The 20736-nt window shown below is 47.5% G+C and overlaps 2 protein-coding genes across 3 annotated transcripts; one reads left to right on the forward strand and one right to left on the reverse strand.

The window, feature by feature from the left end:
• Positions 1–6987: 6987 nt before the first annotated feature.
• On the reverse strand, positions 6988–7786 carry CEBPA (CCAAT enhancer binding protein alpha). The gene is given in 2 exon segments (XM_015812075.2): positions 6988–7278; positions 7280–7786. Coding segments are annotated over 2 exon segments (798 nt in total).
• Positions 7787–13196: 5410 nt separating this feature from the next.
• Positions 13197–19640, forward strand: CEBPG (CCAAT enhancer binding protein gamma). Of its 2 annotated transcripts, none has more exons than XM_015812083.1 (2): positions 13197–13262; positions 18529–19640. In XM_015812083.1, the coding sequence occupies exon 2, from the start codon at positions 18631–18633 to the stop codon at positions 19081–19083; it is 453 nt and encodes a 150-aa protein (XP_015667569.1). In that variant the 5' UTR covers positions 13197–13262; positions 18529–18630; the 3' UTR covers positions 19084–19640. The 2 variants fall into 2 exon arrangements, with proteins under 2 accessions (XP_015667569.1, XP_015667570.1); XM_015812084.1 differs by lacking the exon at positions 13197–13262 and adding an exon at positions 16107–16198.
• The last annotated feature ends 1096 nt before the right edge of the window (positions 19641–20736 follow it).

Genomic DNA, 20736 nt, shown 5'->3' on the forward strand with positions numbered 1-20736 from the left:
TCACCATCTGCTCAGGTAGAAAAATGTTTGGAGCCAACTGCTGTTAGAGATCTTGGCAGCAGGCATGCATTCCTCTTAAATTGCCTTCACTGGGAAGACAAATTGGGCCAGAATCTAGTTACCTCCATGTTGCCCCCCTCCCGTCACGAGGCAAAAGAGCCGTTATCAATTATATAGACCTTATTACTAATTTCTTCCCTTGGATATCTGGCAAGGAGCTCGCTTAGAAGCCCATGGCATGATCTTCAACCTAATTTGAAGAGAACAAAGATTTCATGGGCAGACAGGCAAGCTTCTCTCTCTTCTGTTTTTGCTTTTTCTTTCGCTTTTTCTAACGTTGGCAGCCTAGTCCCTGAGGCAAGCCAGCTGACAGCCAGACCAGCCTAGGGAAGTAGGAATGATGTTGGTTGAAAGCAAAAATAATACAAAACCCTCCCTCCCTTTCTTCCTTTCCTTTCCTTTCCTTTCCTTTCCTTTCCTTTCCTTTCCTTTCCTTCCTTCCTTCCTTCCTTCCTTTCCTTCCTTCCTTCTCTCCCTGAGACCCTTGCTCAGAGTTGAGTTGGAGGGTCCCCACCCTGTGGCCTTTCATTCTCCCACTGCTCCAATCCCAAATGGGGTCCCCCTTTGGGAAGATGGGACCATGCAACCACTAAGGGAACTAAGTCAAGAGCACCTGGCATCTTTAGTCATAAATCTGACTAAAGAAAAACTAGAAAGACTTGAATCCCCAGAATGAACAACTGGCAGGAAGTAGTGGGGAGGGGGGGGGTGAGAGAAGAGGACTCAACGCCAAGAAGGAGCAAAGAGGAGCTGGGAGCCGCATGAGAAGGTGGCCAGCAGGAAGTTGGGAGAGGCATCTTTCCATCAGGGACCCTCTCACTGCACCTCCAAATGCGCAGCACTGGAAGCCCCCTTTCTCCCTCTGCCCTTCCCCATTTCTGCATCTGGGGAAGGAGAAGCAAGGTCCACTACTGCCAAGACTGCCCCTCACTGATCAGCTTGATTTATGCTTGCCTTTCACTCAGGAGCTCTAGGACCCCCCCCCCCAGCGTTCGGTCCCCTGGTTTGGCCCACAACAGCCTCACAAAGGACGTTAGGCTAAGCAATGTTTCTCAACCGTGGCAACTTGCAACTCCCAGAAGTTGTGGAGTTTGAAGTCCACACATCTTCAGGTTGCCAAGGTTGAGAAACTCTGGGCCAAAAGGGAGGGAGGGCCCAAGGCCTCCCAGGGAGCCTCTTTGGGGGGGGATTCAATTGCTTCCTCTGCATTTGGGCAGAATGTGGACCACAAAGGGACCCAGGAGTCCAAGAGGGATTCTTGGCCACTAGTGGGCTGTAGCCAACCAACAGCATCTCATCCTTTGGCCAAGTCTTGCCCAGAGCTGGACCCCCTTTTCAGGAGCCTCCCACTTTGAGGGTGACTTGCTCTCTAGCCCCCACCGGCTTTCCCTTTTCAGCACTTCCTGGTCTTCTTCCTGGCTCGTGGTGGTGGTGGTGGAACTTCCTTCTCTCTTCCTTCTCTCCTCAGGCTTCTGCCTGTTTAACGCAATGACGGAAATTTCTAACACACACACACACACAGGCTGAGAGCGAGAGCGAGAGAGCAATGAGCAAAGATCAGCAGACTAACCGCCACTGTTGCTCCCATTCCTGCCACTCAACCCTCATTTCCAGGCCACACAATATCTGAGCTCTGCAATCCGGCTTGCCGGGCTAGACTGGCTGAAGGTCGCTTGCCAGACTTTCTGTAAACCTCCCACTTTTGGGAAAAGCTCAGTGACAGAGCTGGACAGAACCAGCTTTCCCTTTTAGCAGTCTGTTTGGGATTGCAGTAATCCCAATGGCCCTTAGACGGCAGGGGAGAGTCTATTTTCTAGATCGTTTGACTGCCCCCCAGTGGCTGACTAGGTTTTCGCAGTTTGGATCTGCTATGCAGGCCTCTGTTAGGGGGTCAACTTCTACAGAGCCTGGCCCGTATTCTCAGTTCTGTGCGGTGCCTGGCAGAAATGGTGCATGTTGGACTTGGTGAAGAATTCCAGGAAGGAAAGTGGCTGCAGGGACTTGGCGAAGAACTTCTAGGGTTCCATTGCATAACGCAGCCATTTTCCTTTTGCCTTGTCTTTCATAGTTCCTATTCACTTCACCTCTTCCTGGCAGGCCTGTGCCTTAAACCATTTGCTGTGATTGTGTTACTCCAGTTGGGTTGCTCTGCACAATTCTCAGGACTATAAACTAGCCACTCTGACTGGATTCAGTCAGAACCATCAGCTTCATTCAAAGGAGGGAAAAGGGAAGGAAAAGGGAAAGTGGCTGTTTTTGTCTCTTCTGACTGCCTGGAAGACAAAATAGTGGAGCTTGTGCCTGTATGGGCTGTGTTGCCTTTTTTTCTCACCCTGGGTGTTGTGGGCTGGCCGTGGTTGTCTGGCAAGGGGCAGGCGCTTGGCAAATGCTAAGAGGCACGTCTTCTCTCTTAGTCATCTCTTGCCAAGTATTTATACACTTGATCCTCACCTCAGCTACTGTAACAGCAAGGAAAAAAACAAACGCATAAATATTCATAGTTAAGCCCTTATATTTGCCTCTCAGGTTCAGTTATCTGTGCTTTATAACAGGGATGACGATGAGGATGAGGATGAAGATGGAGGAAGAGAAATGGGAAACAGAATCGGAAACAAGGAGAATGCGAAGGGGCAAAATTTCAGAAGAGAATGCAACTTGTCACGCTTCTCCTTTTTTTTGCAACTAGCTCCAGCGTACGCTGGGTTTAATATTTTAACTGGGTTTTTTTTTTAATGAGATTTCAAGTCTTTGTGGTTTGTTTCATTTACTGTATATACCATTAGCTGCCTTGAACAAAAGAATGCTATGCAGTTCTGAAAGTCAGTATTTATGTTCAAAATTAAGACAGGCCAAATTTAGAATATTTGTTCTCATCTCTGCCACACAGATATTATTGATATTATTAGAAAAAATGTAACAAATGTTGATATGCAATTGTGTGTTTACTAGCAACAAGAAGAACTTTATTTGCTTAGTGCAGAAGAAGAGAGGATGTACTGGCGGGTGTAATATTGGACTTCGTTGGAAGAAGCTTATATGTACCACAGAATGACTAATGGACTCAGTCATCACGTTGTCTATGGAGCACTTGTTTGTGAAAATAGAAAATTAATAAAACATTTATAAAAAAAGAAAGAAAGAATGCTATGCAGGCGGTCCTCGGTTTACAACCACAGGTGGGACCAGAATTTTGTTGCTAAGCAAGGTGGCTGCTGAGCGAGTGCAAGCTATAGTGAGGTCATGTGTGTTATGACAACAGCACACAAGGGGTACAACACATACAATGGGCATGATGCAAATTACTTAATCTTGTGTCACAATGCTTGTGACATCACTTGTCCCTTGCCTCCCATGCAAATGCCCATTGTATGTTGTGTAGGTTGCATCCCTGTGTTTTCGAATCCTGCATTTCCCAAAGTGCAAGCAATGGTAGCCGAGGAATTTCTTCTGCAGCTCCCAATTTCTTTCAGAAAAGCCTCTTTTTCAAATTCTCCAGTTGGGCAGAGAGGATCCTCTGTCTCCACACTGGGACCGGCTCCCTGTCCAGAACATCCAGAGGGCTGAGCATTGGCCCAAGCCCTGGTCTCTCTCTCGGCTTCTCAGAAGAGTCTAGTTCAGGGGTAGTCAACCTTGGCTCTTTTATGACTCGTGGACTTCAACTCCCAGAATTCCTGAGCCAGCTAAGCTGGCTCAGGAATTCTGGGAATTGAAGTCCACGAGTCATAAAAGAGCCAAGGTTGACTACCCCTGGTCTAGTTGCTCAGCCCTTCGGTGGAGAATGAGTGCCTTTGCTTGCAGCAGTTCCAGACATCTCACCCAAGGCTGCCTGCCTGAAATGGGAGTTTCCCGTCACTTAAAGGATTCCGGTGGGGGGGGGGCATGATAGCTGCTTTCCAGTGGTTGAGGGGCTGCCACAGAAAAGAGGGATCAACGTTTTCTCCAAAACACCCGAGGACAGGACACGAAGTAACGGATGGAAGCTCATTAAAGAGAACTCCAACCTAGGAGAAATTTTCTGACGGTGAGAACAATTAATCAATGGAACAACTTGCTTCCTGGAGTTGTGGATGCTCCATCCCTGGAGGTTTTCAAAAATAGGCTGGACGACCATTTGACCAAGATGCAATAAGGTCCCCTGCCCTGAGCAGGGGGTTGGACTAGAAGAGCTCTGTGGTCCCTCCCAGCCCATGATTCTATGTTCTAAAGGAGCAGCTCTTGTGAAGTGTATTGTGTGAATGGGCAACTTTTGGGGGGATGCAGAGGGTCAAGGAACTTGCGATGATGCACACTGGGCAGGGCTGCATGGATGTCTTGAAAACCTGGCAGCGTCTCAACCTGATATGTCTCTCTTGCACACACAAAAATTCAGGACTCGCTTCCTCAGCTTAAGGATGAAGGGACGACATCCACACCCGCGCTAAGCTTGGCTAAGAAGGTATTTTGTGGCTGCTACGTTATGCAATTACTGCACAGTCCACTGGCTTTGTGGTTCAGTACGTTGTATGAACCCAGCCAATGGGCCAATGCTTGAATCAGGATAGCTCTCTTGTACCTGTAATTAGGTTCGTATGTTGTGTGAACCAGACAAGGGGGTCAATTCCCACTTTCGTTCATCCCTGTTTGAATGGAGTTGTTGAATTTATTAGTGCTGTACAGCAACGTTTCTCAATCTCAGCAACTTTCAGGAGTGTGGGCTTCAGCTCCCAGAATTCCAAGGAAACTTGCTGGCTGGGGAATTCTAAGAATTGAAGTCCGAGCATCTTAAAAGTTGTTGAGGTTGAGAACAACCCCTGCAGAGCGTGTTAAAACGAAGTCACCAGCCTGGAAAAGGAAGCTTCACCTTGGACCCAGCCTTGCTCCCACTTTTATGGGGTGGGGGAGATGATCAGGAAATCTTAGCTTTGATACAGGAGAGGAAAGAAAGTAGAACCAAGTCAGCAAACATACAAAGCTTTAGCTGAAAAGCTGGAATGTGATTCTGGGAGAACACCAGGAAGGGAAGGACCCTGGATAAGCACAACAGCATAAAGAAGAGCAGAGTAGAGACAGGCCTAGATCCAATTTCTCATTCTACAGAAAGCAAAATGCACGGACCTCAGCAGGGAACATGCCAAAAAGTGTAGCATTAAATATAATGTGCAGTTTTTTAAAAGGTTTAAAAATTTGAAAAGACACAGAAGTTACAAGGGCAATGTTGTTTTCCAAAAATCCACCTGGAAAGGTCTTTTCCCCTCTCTTTTTGTGCCTCAAGCACAGCAATTTGTTGACTTCATCAGAAGCAAATTAAAATGTTTATCAAATCAAAATTGGGTCCTAAGCAGCAATTCAGCTGTTCTCTCTTCCGCACAGACACTTACAACCTCAAACTACTTATTTTATACATGCATCGGTATATGTACTCCTAAGCCAGCTTTCAAAGCAGAAAGCTAACTTAAGCTTATGAACTTTAAACAGCCACACTTGGCAAAACACAGAAAACAACTAGAGAAGAATAAGCAAAGCAAAGAGCAGTTAATACAATTTAAAATAAATTACAGAAGCCTACCAAAAATTGACTTTTGAACAGTAAAACTTAGCAAAAGGTCCCTTCGATGCTCTCTTGGGAGGGCCAGACTGGCACCCTCTGAAACAGTTAACAATGGGACACCTGTGAAGCCTCAATCCCAGGTCACGGAGGAAGAGATCCACACCCACATATCTTCCAAAATACAAGGCAGGACAAGGCAGTTTGCATAAGCGAACTAGCTATCCTATAAAACCCCTTTCTCAGCAACCAGTCCACAAATGCACATAAAACTTTATCCAGAACAAGTAAGGATAAATGTGAACACCCTGAATAATATAAACTGACTTCGCGGACCAGCTAAGTCCTACGGGGTTTACTTTAGGTTTAGACTGCAACAGAAGGCATTTGGGATTGCACATAAGCTCCTGCAAAACTTTAGGCTCACAGGGGAATCTGCAAACGACAGACAGGAAAAGAAAGGTTTATGACAGAATGTTTGCATTTTATTTCGGGATTTTAAACCAGAATTTCTAAAAACGGTCTTGCATCTTTGTTTAATCCCCCAAAATATACCTTACAAAGAGAGAGTTCTTACGAAGAGGGAGGCAATGTTGGCATCTGGTACAGTGAATATTAAAAAAATTGGCACTTAGGTGAAGATGTCCATCCGTTGCAGGAGCAACTTGAAAGTGCTGACTGGGAGGTGGAGTCCAAGACAGTGGCCAGGAACTGGGACCACCGAAAAGGAGCTCAGCATTCTCCCCAAAATGTGTGTGTGTGTGTGTGTGTGTGTGTGTGTGTGCACACACCTGCAAATGCACATGCGTGAAGCCCTTCAAGGGCCCATCCTACGCAGGTTAAGCTCAGTTCAAAGTTCTGCACCTGATTCCAAGCCAAGTCTCCAAAGTACAAAAAGAGGAAAAGGTGGCCAAGTTTTTCCCGTGGCTGGAGAGAGTCCTGGGGCACCATCAGCCCCCCCCCCCCGGCTGCTGAGATGGCAAGGCTCCGAGCAATAAAATACAAATAAAAATCACCGCCACGACGGCAACGAGGCGAGACGCCTTTCACAGTACAGGCCGGGCGGGCGGCGGAAGAGGAGGACCCGGCCGAAATCCCGAGCGGAGAAGCGGAGGGTTCAGTCCGGGCCGGCCGGCCCCCGGCTCTCCCTCCCGGCCAGGCTTCAAGGTCGCAGCCGCGCCGGGCTCCGCGCTTCCCGCGGCCCCAAACCTTCTGTCCGCGGCTGCCCGGAGGAGGAGGCGGCGGCGGAGCTCGGCGGGGAAGCCAGGCGGGGTGCCCGAAGAGCGGCGGCCGCTCCCGACGGCTGGGCCCCGGCGGGGTTGGCGGGGAGCCGGCCCTCCGCCCCGCGACGCCCGAGGGAGCGGGCAGGGCCGGGCAGGGCAGGCTCGGGCCCCTCCGGCCGCTCAGGGGCAGCTGCCCATGGCCTTGACCAGCGAGCTCTCGGGCAGCTGGCGGAAGATGCCGCGGAGGGTCTCCAGCTCGCGGCTCAGCTGCTCGACGCGCTTGCGGAGCCGCTCGTTGTCGTTGCTCAGCTCCAGCACCTTCTGCTGCGTCTCGGCGTTGCGCTGCTTGGCCTTGTCGCGGCTCTTGCGCACCGCGATGTTGTTGCGCTCGCGCCGCACCCGGTACTCGCTGCTGCCCTTGTCCAGCGCCTTCTTGCCCTTGCCCGACGGGGCGGCGGCGGCGGCGGGCGTCCCNCGGCGGCGGCGGCGGGTAGAGCGCGGCCAGGGCGGCCGCCTCCTCGTCCTCGTGCGGCTCCTGCTTGATGAGCAGCGGGCGCAGGCCGGGCAGCGGCGGGGGACCCGGGCCCAGCCGCTCCTCGGCGTAGCAGTAGAGCGCGCCCCCGCCCGGCGGGAACCCGCCGCCCGGCATGCCGGCCCCGGCGCACTCCAGCCCGGCCTTGGCGGCGGCGCGCTCCTGCTGCTGCTTGCTGTGCTGGAAGAGGTCGGCCAGGAACTCGTCGTTGAAGGCGCCCGGGTCGATGTAGGCGCTCAGGTCGATGGACGTCTCGTGCTCGCAGATCTCCGGCAGCTCCGCGGCGGCCAGGTAGCCGAAGGGGCCGGCCGGCGGGGGGAGGCCGAGCGCGGCGGAGGGCAGGTGCGCGGCGGCCACCGGCGGGCGCTGCTGCTGCGGCGGGTGCGCCTGGAGGGCGCTGAGCATCGGGGGGCGCGCGTCCGCCTCGTAGAAGTTGCCCGGCTCCATCGAATCGCTAAAGCGGGCCGCCGCGCATGGTCGGAGGCCGGCGGGGTCCGGGGGCGGCGGCGGCGGCGGCACTCGACGTCGGGCCGGGCGGCTCAGCTGGCTCTGGGCTGCCGGAGTCGGGCCGGGCCGGCTATTTATACCCGCCGGCCGAGCAGCGCCCCCTGGCGGCCGCTCCTCCCCGGCCCCGACGGTGCCTCCCCGCCCCACCTCCGGCGCCGCCTCCGGCCCGGCTGCCTGGACGGGCCCGTTGACAGCGCCGCGCGGGAGGGGCCGTCCCTGCCCGGCTTGCAGAGGCGCCGAGAAACGCCCCCCCGGCCCCGCGTGCAGTCCGTGGCTCGCCTCTCCGCCCAGATCTCCCTCCCCCCCCCCGCGCGCCGCTCGCCCCGACGGAGCCCCCCGGCCCGCCCTCCGAAAGCCCGGCGCCGCCACCGCGCCAAGACGGGGAAGGAGCGGCCCCCGCGGCTTCCGGACGGGACCCTCGGGGGGTGGTTCTCAAGCGGGCCTCGTCGAAGCTTCCTCTGCCGACCCCCAGCAGGGCCCTCCCCCCCTCCGTCCCCCCCAAGCGCTCCTGGGGCCAAGAGCCGGGCGGGGGCGGGGCGGGGGCGGGGCGGGGGGGCTGTTGGCACGGTCTGCCTTTCCCAGCGCCTTGGCGAGGGGCCAAAAGCACCTTTTCCCCTCCTGAACGCCCGGGCAGATCAGGGCCGTCCAAAAGGCTCAGACACCTGGAAGAAAGAGAAGGAGCCTGGCAAAGGGCTCCCGGAGGCCAAGGAACCTTTGAGCGGAGCCCGAGGGAGGCGCATGACTAGGCAGCCTTTAAAATATTCCCTCCTCCCCCCCCATTTCATTGCAAACTACAGGGAGTCCTCGACTTACCACAACAAGTGAGCCCAATGTTTCCCTTGCTAAGCGAGATAGTTGTTCAGTGAGCTTTGCCCTATTTTACGACCTTTCTTGCCGCGGTTGTTAGGCGAATCACTGCAGTTCTGTTGTTAAGTGAATCTGGCTTCCCCATTGACTTGCTTCTCAGAGGGTCGCGAAAGGGGATCACGTGCCCCGGGGAAACGCTGCAACCGTCATATGTATGAGTCAGTTGCCAAGCATCTGAATCTTGATCCCGTGACCATGGAGATGCTGGGATGGTCGCAAGTGTGACAAATGGTCATCAGCACTTTTTTCAGCAATGTTGTAACTTCAAATGGTCACTAAACGAACTTTTGTAAGTCGGGGACTACCTGTATCTTCATGGCCAACATCATCAGCAGCAAAGTAAATGTATAGAGTTAAAAACCACACAAAGATTAACAGGTGATCGGCTATTGAATAAATATATAAATCCCCAAGTATAATATAATCACCATTGTATAATTCCCAGATGATAATTTCCAGCTTTTAGTTATGACTAGTCCAATCCCACGAAGATGTTTCTCACAAATAGATCGCACGGTGTTCCATCGCCCTTCCGTCAAGGAGATGCACACCCCAGCTGGATTTTTTCTGGCCACCTGCACGTTGTGGGCTTCTGGACCAGCCGCCCTCAGTTGTCCAGGGCTGCCTGCGGAAGTGTCTCTTGTGGCTTCGCCCTCCCTTCCCGTTAGACTGGCAAGCTGGGAACTCAGAGAGCCAAGACACCGGTGCCGCTTCTGTATGGCATTTGTACCCCAAGTGTTTTTGGGAAACAGAAAGAGTGCCCTCTGTCAGTTGACGAGAAAACTCTCACATAAGAGCAAATATACTCTCTGGAGGCATTCAGTTCATCAGCAGCTGGAACAGAAAGTCTAACAGTGAAGTGAAAAAAGTTTGAGGTGGACATTTTTGATCGCTGGACATTTGTGGGCTGGACCTTGTCGCGTGCATTGAAAAACTTCCACACTGAATTTCAGACAATCTTAGGGGGCTTCAAAATCACGAGAAATGATAGCACCACTCCATACTGCACTGGTGAGGCTACACTTGGAATATTGCATACAGTCCTCGTCGCCACGATACAAAAAAGATGTTGAGACCCCAGAAAGAATGCAGAGAAGAGCAACAAAAATCAATCAGAACAGAGCTGGAAGGGACCTTGGAGGTCTTCTAATCCATCCCCCTGCTCCACCAGTTCAATATCTTCGTTGTTGAAGGTGGTATTTAGATTTCAGTAGTTCTTAGAGAATCGGAATGACAGGAGGTGTAACTACTTGTCCCGTGCAAACTGGGGTGGAAAGAAGCATCCCAAGGGAGGAGGCTATAGTGGTGGTGGACAAACTTATGAAAACAAATTGGTTAAGGCTTCCTCTTAAGCTCTTAAAATTATATATTTGCCACTGACTATGAAATGTTGCCTATTCCTGTGCCTTGTATGGTTTCTAAAAAAATAAAAAAGGAAAAATTTTGAATGATAAAAGCATTCTGAAAAGAAGCTTTTTGTATTGTTGAAAGGTTAAAACTACCTGCAGAATCTCAACCCTGGCATTTGGACTGTTTTCAAAGATCAGCCGTGAGAGCTTTTATCAGAAGCATCGGCTGCTCTTCTTACCGTTCCTATGGGATCTTTACTGATAACACCACTCAGCATGATTTTGTTCTGTCAAAAGTATAGATAACTATATAGGTCCAAAGTCACAACTGAACAGTATCTTTACGGTGGCCAAGCAAATGTCATAAAACCGGCTATTAAGCTTTTCAAAGACTTTGTCAGACTAGAAGCTGGGGGGAGAAGAAATTGAACAAGTACTTAAAAAATGGCTACATGTTATGGCTCTAAGGTTGCACCCTGGACCTCAGGTGGAGGCTACAGGTTTAATGAGGGTGCTACATCATTGGCAGCTGATTCACGTTTATGACGGTCGCAGTGTCCTGGGGTCACGTGATCCCCTTTTGCGACTTTCTGACAAGCAAAGTCAATGAGGAAGCCATATTCACTAACTTATCAACTGCTGTGGTTCCCTTAACAACTGTAGCAAGAAAGGTCATAAAATGGGGAAAAACTCAATGTCTTGCTTAGCAACAGAAATTTTGTTCAGTTGTGGTCATAGGTCGAGGACTACCTATAAAGACTTTTGTCAGACTTCAATAACGATATATTCCAGGCAGCGAGAAAATCAGCTTTTTATTTTTCTTCTGAAGAGAGAACGATTTTTCTTGTCAGCAGCATAGCAAATTGTGCCACTGTTTGCTTCACCAATAACATGATGGTTAGACAGAATTAAGAAACCAATTCTTATAAGGATCTCTATCTCCTTTTAACCTAGGTTTTAGACTTCAGATTAAATAAAAGGTAATTATTGTAATTGCAATAATAAATTCAGTAGAGAAACTAGACAACCAGTGGCTGTCTACAGTCACTTCAGTGGAGGACACAATAATGAATGTAAGTTATAGGAAAGCACATTTTCCCTGAAGATTAGAGAAAACTTCCTAACCGATCCAGTTATTCAACAGAGCAGCCAAGGGCCGAGTGGTATCACTTTTGCTGGATGCCTTCAAACAGGACTTGTTTATGTTAGAGTTGACTTAGTCACCCTGGTGGCAGATCTTAATGTTTGATGGTATTAAAAGTATCGTCTCAGGATGCAAGCTGTTCCGAGTAAAGCTGCTTTTTGCAATTGACTGATGGTGAATTTGTCAATGCCAATGTTCAAGGTGCTCCAGTTGTTTTGGGATTGCACCAAGGCACCTATTATTTCTGATTCTACCTTTGCTTTCTTTTTCCAGTTGTTCTATTTCTATTTTCTACTATGGTTCATCATACAGTCAGTCAGATGCTCAGACTGGGTTTGGCATTTTTGTCTGCCTAGAGTCCTTCCCAACGAGATGGGAAAGACAGATGTGGATTTTTTGATGGTATCACAGATATTGCCACAGGATGTAAGCTGTTCCAAATAAAGTTGCCTTTCCCATTGCTTGATAGTGAATTTGTCAGTGCTGATGATGTTCAAATGGGGCTCCAGATGTTTTGGGATTGCACCCAAACATGCATCACTATTGGTACTACTTTTGCTTTCCTTTGCCACAATCATTCTATTTCTAGGTCTTTGTATTTTGTGATTTTCCCCAGTTTTTTACTTATATTCTGCTGTCCAGACTTTTTTTTTCTTACTAACAATTGTCTCCCTGTCCTGTCTGGAGTATTACGTGGCAGGTGCTAGCCTGTTTGAATTCTAAAATCCCTGAACTTCTTCATTTCCTATTACTTTTTTTGTTTTGTGGTCCCACTAGTTTCTGCCTGCAGGCAAATGATAATTCTTGCAAATTCCAATACATTGTTGTTACTTCTTTGTCATAGTGTTATTTGTGCTAAGTTTGTACATTCTTCTTGCAGCAGCTAACTAGGTGGTCCACTGTTTCTTCAGCTTCTTTGCAGAGATGCCATTGCTATCTGTTGTAGTCTTCTGAATTCTGGTTTTGTATGCATTTTGTTCTTAAGGCTTGGTCTCGTGCAGCCATAATTAGTCCCTCTGTCTTTTTCTCCAATTTTTCTGCTCTTAGCCACTGCCTGGTCTTGTTATCTGTTTTGTTTGCTTTTTTTTTTTACATACTAACCTTACTATGTCTCTTTTCTATTCTTCCTTTGGTCTTTCTTGTAGGCCAGTTTGGTCTCTCCAGTATTCAGTAAGCCTTCCTGGTATTCGGTGCATATTTATTAACTGTTCTCCTTCAGTATTCTTCCAATGTCCCCTTTTCTTCTTCCGCTATCTGATGTAGTTGCAACATTCACTGCCCACTTGCTTTCCTTGGTAGGTAGACTCTGTCAACATTGCTGCGTGGCTGAAGGGCATGATTTGTTGTAATTATTTTCCTGGTCTTCCTATCCAAGGCTTTTCGTTCTTCTTGAGTCTAGTTCACTATTCCAGGGGGGTTAATTGCCTTGATGGTATTTCTACCACTGAATTTGGACTTTTAAGGTTTTCTTCATTTCTGATGTACTGTATTCTACCACCCTTCTTGATTTAATATTGTCAGCTTGGAGGATATCCAAGTATTTGAAGTGAGTGTTTTCATCCAGACTCTTGAGGTCACTTCCACAGGCCAGCTTGATTCCTTTCCTTTTCGCTATGGAGGCCTGTGGGAACCCAGTCTTGGTATGTTGCGTAAATTGGGCCATCACGTGACGACTGTATGGTCATAGGTATGACATGCGCGAACACAGATTCGGGGTTTGCTGACTCGCGTTACGCGGGTTGTGTAAACGCACCTCAGACAGCCCCCCCCCCGCTCGCCTCAGGAAGCACAAAGGACGCCCCGCCCCCCCCTCGCTCAGTCATCCCGCCTAATTCTGCGATTGGCGGTAAGGGAGGCGCATTCTTGGGCAGCTGATCTGCAATTGGGCCAGCCGCCTGCCAGTTGCAAGCGGGCAGGGAGATTGCATCAGCCCTGAGGTAATCCGGCTCGCGATTGGCTGTCGGACATTTCGCAACCTCTCGCTCCCGCCTCTCCGGAGAAAGGACGGCGGCGGCAAGCCGAGTCTGGTGGGGCTCGCGCCTTCCTCCCGGGCCAGGTAGGTGGCTCGCCGCGTCCTCTCCGCCGCTGGCAAAGGCTTCGGCGGGCGTCCGGCGGCACCCGGCCGAAGGATTTCGGGGGCGAGAACCCGGGCTGGGCCTACCCGTCCGTTCCCCCGCGCGTGGGAAGCCGGCCTAGGGCTCTGAGGCCAACTCCCCCTCCGGACCAATTGCCGCTGAGGTCCGGCTCCCCTCGGACTCCGCCTCCCCCCCCCGCGGCCTCCTCGCGCGCTCCCCTTTGGTGGGCGGCGGGGCTGTTGCCACGGCCGCGCCCCCTCCCCCCCTCGGCCGGAGGGGTCCCGGCGCGTCCCGACAGGTAGGGAAGCGCGAGTGCGCATGCGCGTGCGCCTGGCGGGATGATGCAACCTGGGAGCAACGCGGCCGGTCCCTGCCGGGATGAAGTCATGCTTGGCGGGCGGGGAAAGTCCCGGCCGGCGTCGCGGCCTCCCTGCGCCGGAAAGGGTGGGGGGGCTTTCTGCCTGCATCAGGCGGGCCTGGCCTGGAATCCCCGCCTCGGTTCCTCCGGGCCGGTCGTCGGAGGAGGTTTGGAGCGCGGCGTTGGTTAGATTTGGGGCTTGGAAGGGAAACGGTTCAGGAAGCGGTCCTTAAGGCTGGCCGCTTCCAGCGGGGAAAAAAGGGAAGAGCGTTCAGGATAGACCGCTGTGCTGCTAAGTTTACACACCACTGGCAGAGTTTGTAAGGTGTGGATCATTTCGTAAGTAAACATGAGTGATCAGCAGGGTTTTTTTTCTTTCTTTTTTTTGTGCCTGCAATACGCTCGTTGGAGGTTTTCAAGAATAGATTGGATAAACATTTCTCCAGGATGCAATAAGGACTTGGGCAAAGAGTTGGATTAAAAGACCTCCAAGATCCCTTCCGGCTCTACATTTCCATGCTTCAAATCAAATGTTGGGAGTCGTAAAATAACACAATCACTAAACCGTGGTAACAAAGGCAGTAATAAAACCGGCCCGTTCAAACGTTTACATATCATAGAAGGTTGGACTGATAATTCAGGTGCACACACAGTTTGAGATGTCAGGGAAGGGTGGGTCCCGTGCCTGTGCCTTGTTTGTAATTGGTGTCTGTGTGTAAATAGCCAGAGTTTCTTAGCTCTTCTGCATTTCACCCAGGGCTGCACTGACTTTGCTGGTTACTGAAGCATAGCAAAACTGAAAGAACCGTCAAAGGATCTGCGAGGAAGAGTAGTTCAACTTTGTAAATCAGGAGCAAGGAGATAAAAATATATCCAAATATTTGAAAATGCCAATAAGTACTGTTCAAATGCTGATCAGAAAGTGGAAAAGTAGGGTTCTATTAATACCAGGTCCTAGTCAGGTAGACAAGAAGGATGTCAGACACAATTGCCAGGAAAATGGTTTGGGATGCTAAGAAAAATCAAGCACATTCAGCATATTAGCATAAAGTTCAGGAGGAAAATTTGCATTCATCGGCCTTGGACCTGGGGGGCACTTGGGCTTTCCAACATGGTCAGAAACAAAAGGCCAAGTTGGTCCTTGGGTGGCTGCAATAGAACAAAGTGAAGGTTCTGGAGTGGCCATCACAATCTTCTGACTTCAGCATCACTGAGCCACTTTGGGAGATCTTACATCTGCAGGCCATGCCAGACAGCCAAAGAATCTATAGGACACGGAGGCTTTTTGCCAAGAAGTAGGGAAACTTTTTATCATGTGAGGGGAAAAAAGCCTTAGTCACCACTGTCATGAAAGATTGCAAGCCATCATTGATGCTAGAAGGGGCAATGCATAGTATTAAAAGCTAAGAGCATGGAAACCTTTAAATAGGATTATTTTATTTCCTTTATTGCGCTTTATCTGATTGCTCATGTTTATGTCTAAACTCTTACAAATTCTGCAAGGGATATGTATGTTAAGGAGTATAACTATATTGATGACTACTGAAGAAGTTCTAAAGAACTTCAGTGCTGTGGCTTGTATTGGAAATACCAGCAGTCAAAGTATTCAGAGTAAAGACACATTGGAATTTAAGCTGCTGCCTGTGTATTGCAATTCCTCAGTTTAAGCTTTGTGGTATGAACAGATTGTCTCAAAAAGCAGTAGCATGTGTTCCAAGAGACAGCTTCTATCTGGGATATTGTAATTTGGATTTCTGCACTAAAAAGATTAGCCTTAATGCCCTTTCCAACGGAAGCATTCTGGAAGCATTCTGTCTTAACATGTCTTACAGTAACTCAGGATGGTTACAATATTATGGTTTGTAAAATATTGCAAGCTCAGATGCTAAGCAAGGTCAGGCCTGCCCAGCGTTTGAATGGGAGGCCATGGGAATCCCGAGGTGGTAGACTAGACTGAGAAGTCAGCATCCCAGAAGGAAGGCAGTGATAACAAACCACTTCTGTGCTGTTGCCAAGGAAATGTGCTCATGAAGTCCCAGGAGTTGAGTTCAATTTGGAAACTTATTTTAAATGTTTTAATAGATTTTGGGAAAAAAATTCCAATTACCCTTTTAGATCTTAAGATCTAACCAATACTTTCAGAAACCGTTGTGGCAGACTGTGATGCAGTGTTTTAAATCTATTCCCTATGATTAAGTATTACCTGTTTTTCATTGTGTAATTTTAAAATTAGTAATTTAAAAAAACCTAGGGGAAGGGTATTGGTGTCACTGATTATAATGAAGGCTGTTGCCTTGTATATTCTCAGGGGTCAGACTATTCTCCAGGTAGTGGTCCTCAGCTGGAAATATGTGCAGACACAATAGCTACCTCTTTACCATAATAAGGTCTTTGCCATGTAAGGCAAAGATGGAAATGTAACCCCAATATTTTCTTACAATTTCCTCAGATTGTGCTGATGAAATTTAATAGCAAATCATAGAGATAAGATTTCCCACCTTTTTTCAGTGAAGGACAGAAAGGTGAAGTCTGTAAGCTGTTTGATAAGCTTCAAATGAGGTAAAAAACAAACTTTTTAAAATTAACTGCACAAATTGATGGCAACATTGCATCATCCTAAACCTTTTAATATGTTTTTAGGAGCTGAAAGGGAAATGATCTCATGTAGGATAAGACTTTGGGGGTATGATGTATCTTTGGATATTCGTGTGTTTTTGTGCTGTACGTTGTTTCTTTCAACAGGAAACAATGCAGATAGCTTTTATCACTGCTTGCTTTGTGTTTGGTAGGAACAGGAGGATAGCCTTGCATGTGGATTTCCATATGGACTTGGGGCACAACTCCCCAACTTCAGAACATTCCATTCCCTCACTAAAATATGTCATTCTAGGGACAATTTGGCAGTTTTAAGAAGTAAATCCTCCAAGCCAGAAGCAGTTTGGGGTATCTTACATATAGTGCTTGTCCCAAATCTGTTTGGGAAACATTGCATTTTAGTTTTGTTAAGTTGGCAAAGCTGATAGACACTGAATTAAAAGCTTCCCTACTTCTTGGCAAAAAGCCTCCGTGTCCTATAGATTCTTTGACTGTCTGGCACGGCCTGCAGGTGTAAGATCTCCCAAAGTGGCTCAATGATGCTGAAGTCAGAAGATTGTGATGGCCACTCCAGAACCTTCACTTTGTTCTATTGCAGCCACCCAAGGACCAACTTGGCCTTTTGTTTCTGACCACCCTCCAAGGGGTGTGTGTGCAAAATTCTTCACATTCAAATTTTAGATGGCCAAATAGCCTTGTTCTTGCTCCCCCCCCCCCCCGCCACACTGGTTCCAACAATACATTCCAGTTGGAAAGAATTTGGTAAAGATCTTCAAAATAGAGCAGAAGTTAAACAGTAAGCACAGTTGCCAAGGGAAGGTTGTGAAATTGGAAACAGTTCAGGCCCTGGCTAGACGTTTATCCACTAGGGATCCCTTTGTGATAGCTGAAAGCATCCTGCCCGGCACGTTGCTGAGAGGGAAGCAGGAATGCGATCAAGCAGCTAACACGACTGCTTGTAACTAGAGCATTTACATATTTCCTGGATATAAAATTGCAGTTTTCAATAGGAAAATCATATTCACTGTATAGCTGTCAAAATATAATGCCACTGAAAAAATGTAAGCAACCTAAGATAGAATGCAGAAAAAATGCTTTGCATATGGTTTTTGAATCTGCTTGCCTCTTGTGTGCATTCATAGACAAATATCACACTCAATACCAATTTGTTCACTTCAGAAACCTTGTTGTGAGTAAAGATGACCCTCTGAAGCTCTGTTGCTAACAGCTTATGTAATTCAAGCCAGATCTTAACATTTCTGAAGTTTGTCCATTTGGAGGGGATACAGTCTTTTTTTGAGCAATAGTGCAATAACAGTATTGGGACTTTTGATTGTGCATAATATTTTAAAAATGAATTCCAAACGGCATTGGCATAGGGGAGATAGATGAGATCTAAGAGCAGCATTCCTGGGCCCCTGCCGTATCTCTGTTTTAGTGTGGCACTCATTCCACTTGCATCCCATTTTGTAAGAAGGAAGAACCTGACAGAATAGGATTAAAAGCTTGTGTAATCTTTTTTTATGGTGTGGCAAATAAACATTGAATGTAATCTAGATCTGGAGGATCTGAGATGCCCCATCTCACAGAGGATCTAAAAACCTATTTCTAACTCACATTATCATTCTTATATCCAACAACTTTAATTATATCCAGTTTTTGTATAACATTTAGAAGCTAAGTAGTTTCTATCAAGAACAGAGAAAATTGGAATAATGCTTAAACAAAAGAAAACACTCAGGCCGAAAACTTGTTTGAATTGCCATAATTTTGCTAACCGTTAGAAGCAACAGAGCATGAAAATTTTCACCCGACATTTCATTTGCTGTGCTGCCATCTAATCCTGTGCAGTCAGTATTAACATAAAGCTTTGCCTTTAAATCTAAAGGTAGTAGCCTAGCATGAGTGGTAATAATTTTGTATTGGAATGGATGTTGGTATTTGTCTTATGTTGGTATTCAACCCATGATTGAGTCACAGTTTAAGCTAATGTTGATTTCACCAATATCACACGTATACTAACATAATGAATGGTAGGCCCTCATTTGGGCAAAATGTTCATCTTATATCTGACAGCATATAATTTAAGATATGGTTGGTACAACTGTGAATGAATTACAATCCAAATATGGTGGCTGGGAAATGTAAACAATATACCTGCTGCAAGAAACACCTGTGACATTTGCCTGGATAGGCATCCACTGTAGACGTTGATGAAAAACCATATTGAGGGGATGTCACTTTATACATTTTGAGAAAAAGAAAAACAAAACTGTATCTTTCTCTCTTTCTAGATTTAGCGTGAGAGTCTGTGGAAAGCCGCTCCAGGCATATCTTGAAATTCCAGAACTTCTTTTCTCATCCATCACGCTGGGTCTACAGAAGAGCTTGTCCAAATGAGCAAGACATCACAACAGAACTCAGCTGCAGAAACCAATGGAGTAAGTGTCATCTATACCCCAGCGCACACAAGTGGGTTGCAACAAGTTCCTCAGCTGGTACCTGTGAGTCCCGGAGGTGGGGGCAAAGCTACCCCTCCTAGTAAGCAGGGCAAAAAGAATTCCATTGTTGACAGAAGCAGTGATGAATACCGCCAGCGCAGGGAACGGAATAACATGGCAGTGAAAAAGAGCCGCTTGAAAAGTAAGCAGAAAGCCCAGGATACCCTCCAGAGGGTAAACCAGCTAAAAGAAGAAAATGAACGCTTGGAGGCCAAAATCAAGCTCCTTACGAAGGAGCTGAGTGTACTGAAAGATTTGTTTCTTGAGCACGCTCACAACTTCACAGACAGTGTGCAACCTCTGGGCACAGAAAACTCTGCAACACATTCAGATGGATCTGGACAGTAGATAAACTGCGAACTTTCCTCTACCCCTTGGATAATAGAATGGAAACGAATCTGCTTTAAACTTTGTATCATCTATCATTTTTGACATCGTTTTTCAGTAGACTTATCACTCTGTTTGATGCCAGGAAATTGAACATTTATGTTAAGTATTTGTTTTAACTTGTTAATGTATTTTCTTGTCGGTTTTTTTTTAATAAATGAAAGAAATAGGGAAACATCCTCAAATTACTGTCACTAAAATTAGGACTGCATCATTTATTAACATTTAAATCTTTTCTGGGCATGATGATTGGGCAATATATTTTTTTTTCAAAATATAAACTGTTTTAAGGTAAGAATTTACAGACATTCTTCTCAGTCTCCAGTTTATCTTGCCCAGGAAGAGATTCTGCAAGGCAAGCATGGATCAAAGAAAGTGTGAAGAATCCTCAGATATTCATGTGCAAATTTACATGCTTCAAATTATCTTTATAAAACGGTTGAAAGCCTTAAATTAGTTGTTCGGTTGACAGCTTTTTTTTTCAGCAGGGTAACAAATAAATATCCACATACTGATAATCGGTTGAAGAGTTGATTAAATAAGCTTTAAAAATTTTCCTTTTCCACTTATTTTTGGTAATGCATGACTTATTTAGGTTGGGATTTTCAAGTATGTAGCCCAAGTATTTGCTGTGTACAACTCCTGTAGTTGAGGTTTGCTCAGTAGCGGTGCCTAACAAATGGTTTAGTTAAGGGACAGGCAGGAAGGCTGGCTAACACACGAGGGTTGTGGTCTTGTTCAAGCCCTGCCTTGTCTGTGGTCTGAAAATGGGTCTGTTCTAGGCGGGAGCAACTTCCACCTTCACCCCTGCGGCCAAAAGGAATTGGGCAACAGTAGTGACTGTCTACAAATAGCTGCACTGTGTCTGCACAGGAATTTTGTTTCTTTGGGGGGGGGGCCAGAGGATTTTCCCAGCTACTGCTGCTGCTTCTCTAGCAATCTCTAAGTGAGTTGCCTAGAGTGTGGATGTAAACTGGTGCCTGCATGCAGGTTCAAGACTCTCACTGGATGGATTCATGCAGCGTCAATCAAGCTTGTTAGTTGACCATGCTACTGTAGCAGGGTTCCCACCAAGGCATAAATGAGCCTAACTCTATGGCTCTGTGTTTGGGTGTGTTTGTGATCTCTTGCTCCGAGATCCATTCTGCTTCAGGGTCACACGTTCAAAGCTCGCAACGGTTTGGGGACAGACACCATTCAAAATAATTGAGAGCTAGTTTGGCTTAATGGTGAAGCACCAGGCTCAGGAGGGTGTGAATTCCAGTCCCGCCTTAGACAGGAAAGGCAGCTTGGGTGACTTTGGGCCAGTCACTCTCATTCCGTCCTGGCATGAAAGTCCAGCTCAGTTAACAGGGTTGTTGTGAGGAAAAGAGGAGGAGGGAGGAGTATTAGGTATGCTCGCTGCTTTGTTTATAAAAATGATAAAAGGCAGGATGAAAAAAAAAAGGTAGTTAAGAGTCACCTAGAGTTGCTCTCGATAGTGAGATGGGTGGCATATAAATTTAATAAAACGAATGAATAAATAAATAAATAAAAGCCACAACAGAAGAACCACATCATGCCCTTCTCCCATCTTCAGCAAGGTCTTAATTTTGTAACAGTCCATGGCAGAAC

Source organism: Protobothrops mucrosquamatus, unplaced genomic scaffold, assembly GCF_001527695.2.
Source record: "Protobothrops mucrosquamatus isolate PMUCROS unplaced genomic scaffold, P.Mucros_1.0 scaffold67, whole genome shotgun sequence".
Taxonomy (NCBI): Eukaryota; Metazoa; Chordata; class Lepidosauria; order Squamata; family Viperidae; genus Protobothrops; species Protobothrops mucrosquamatus.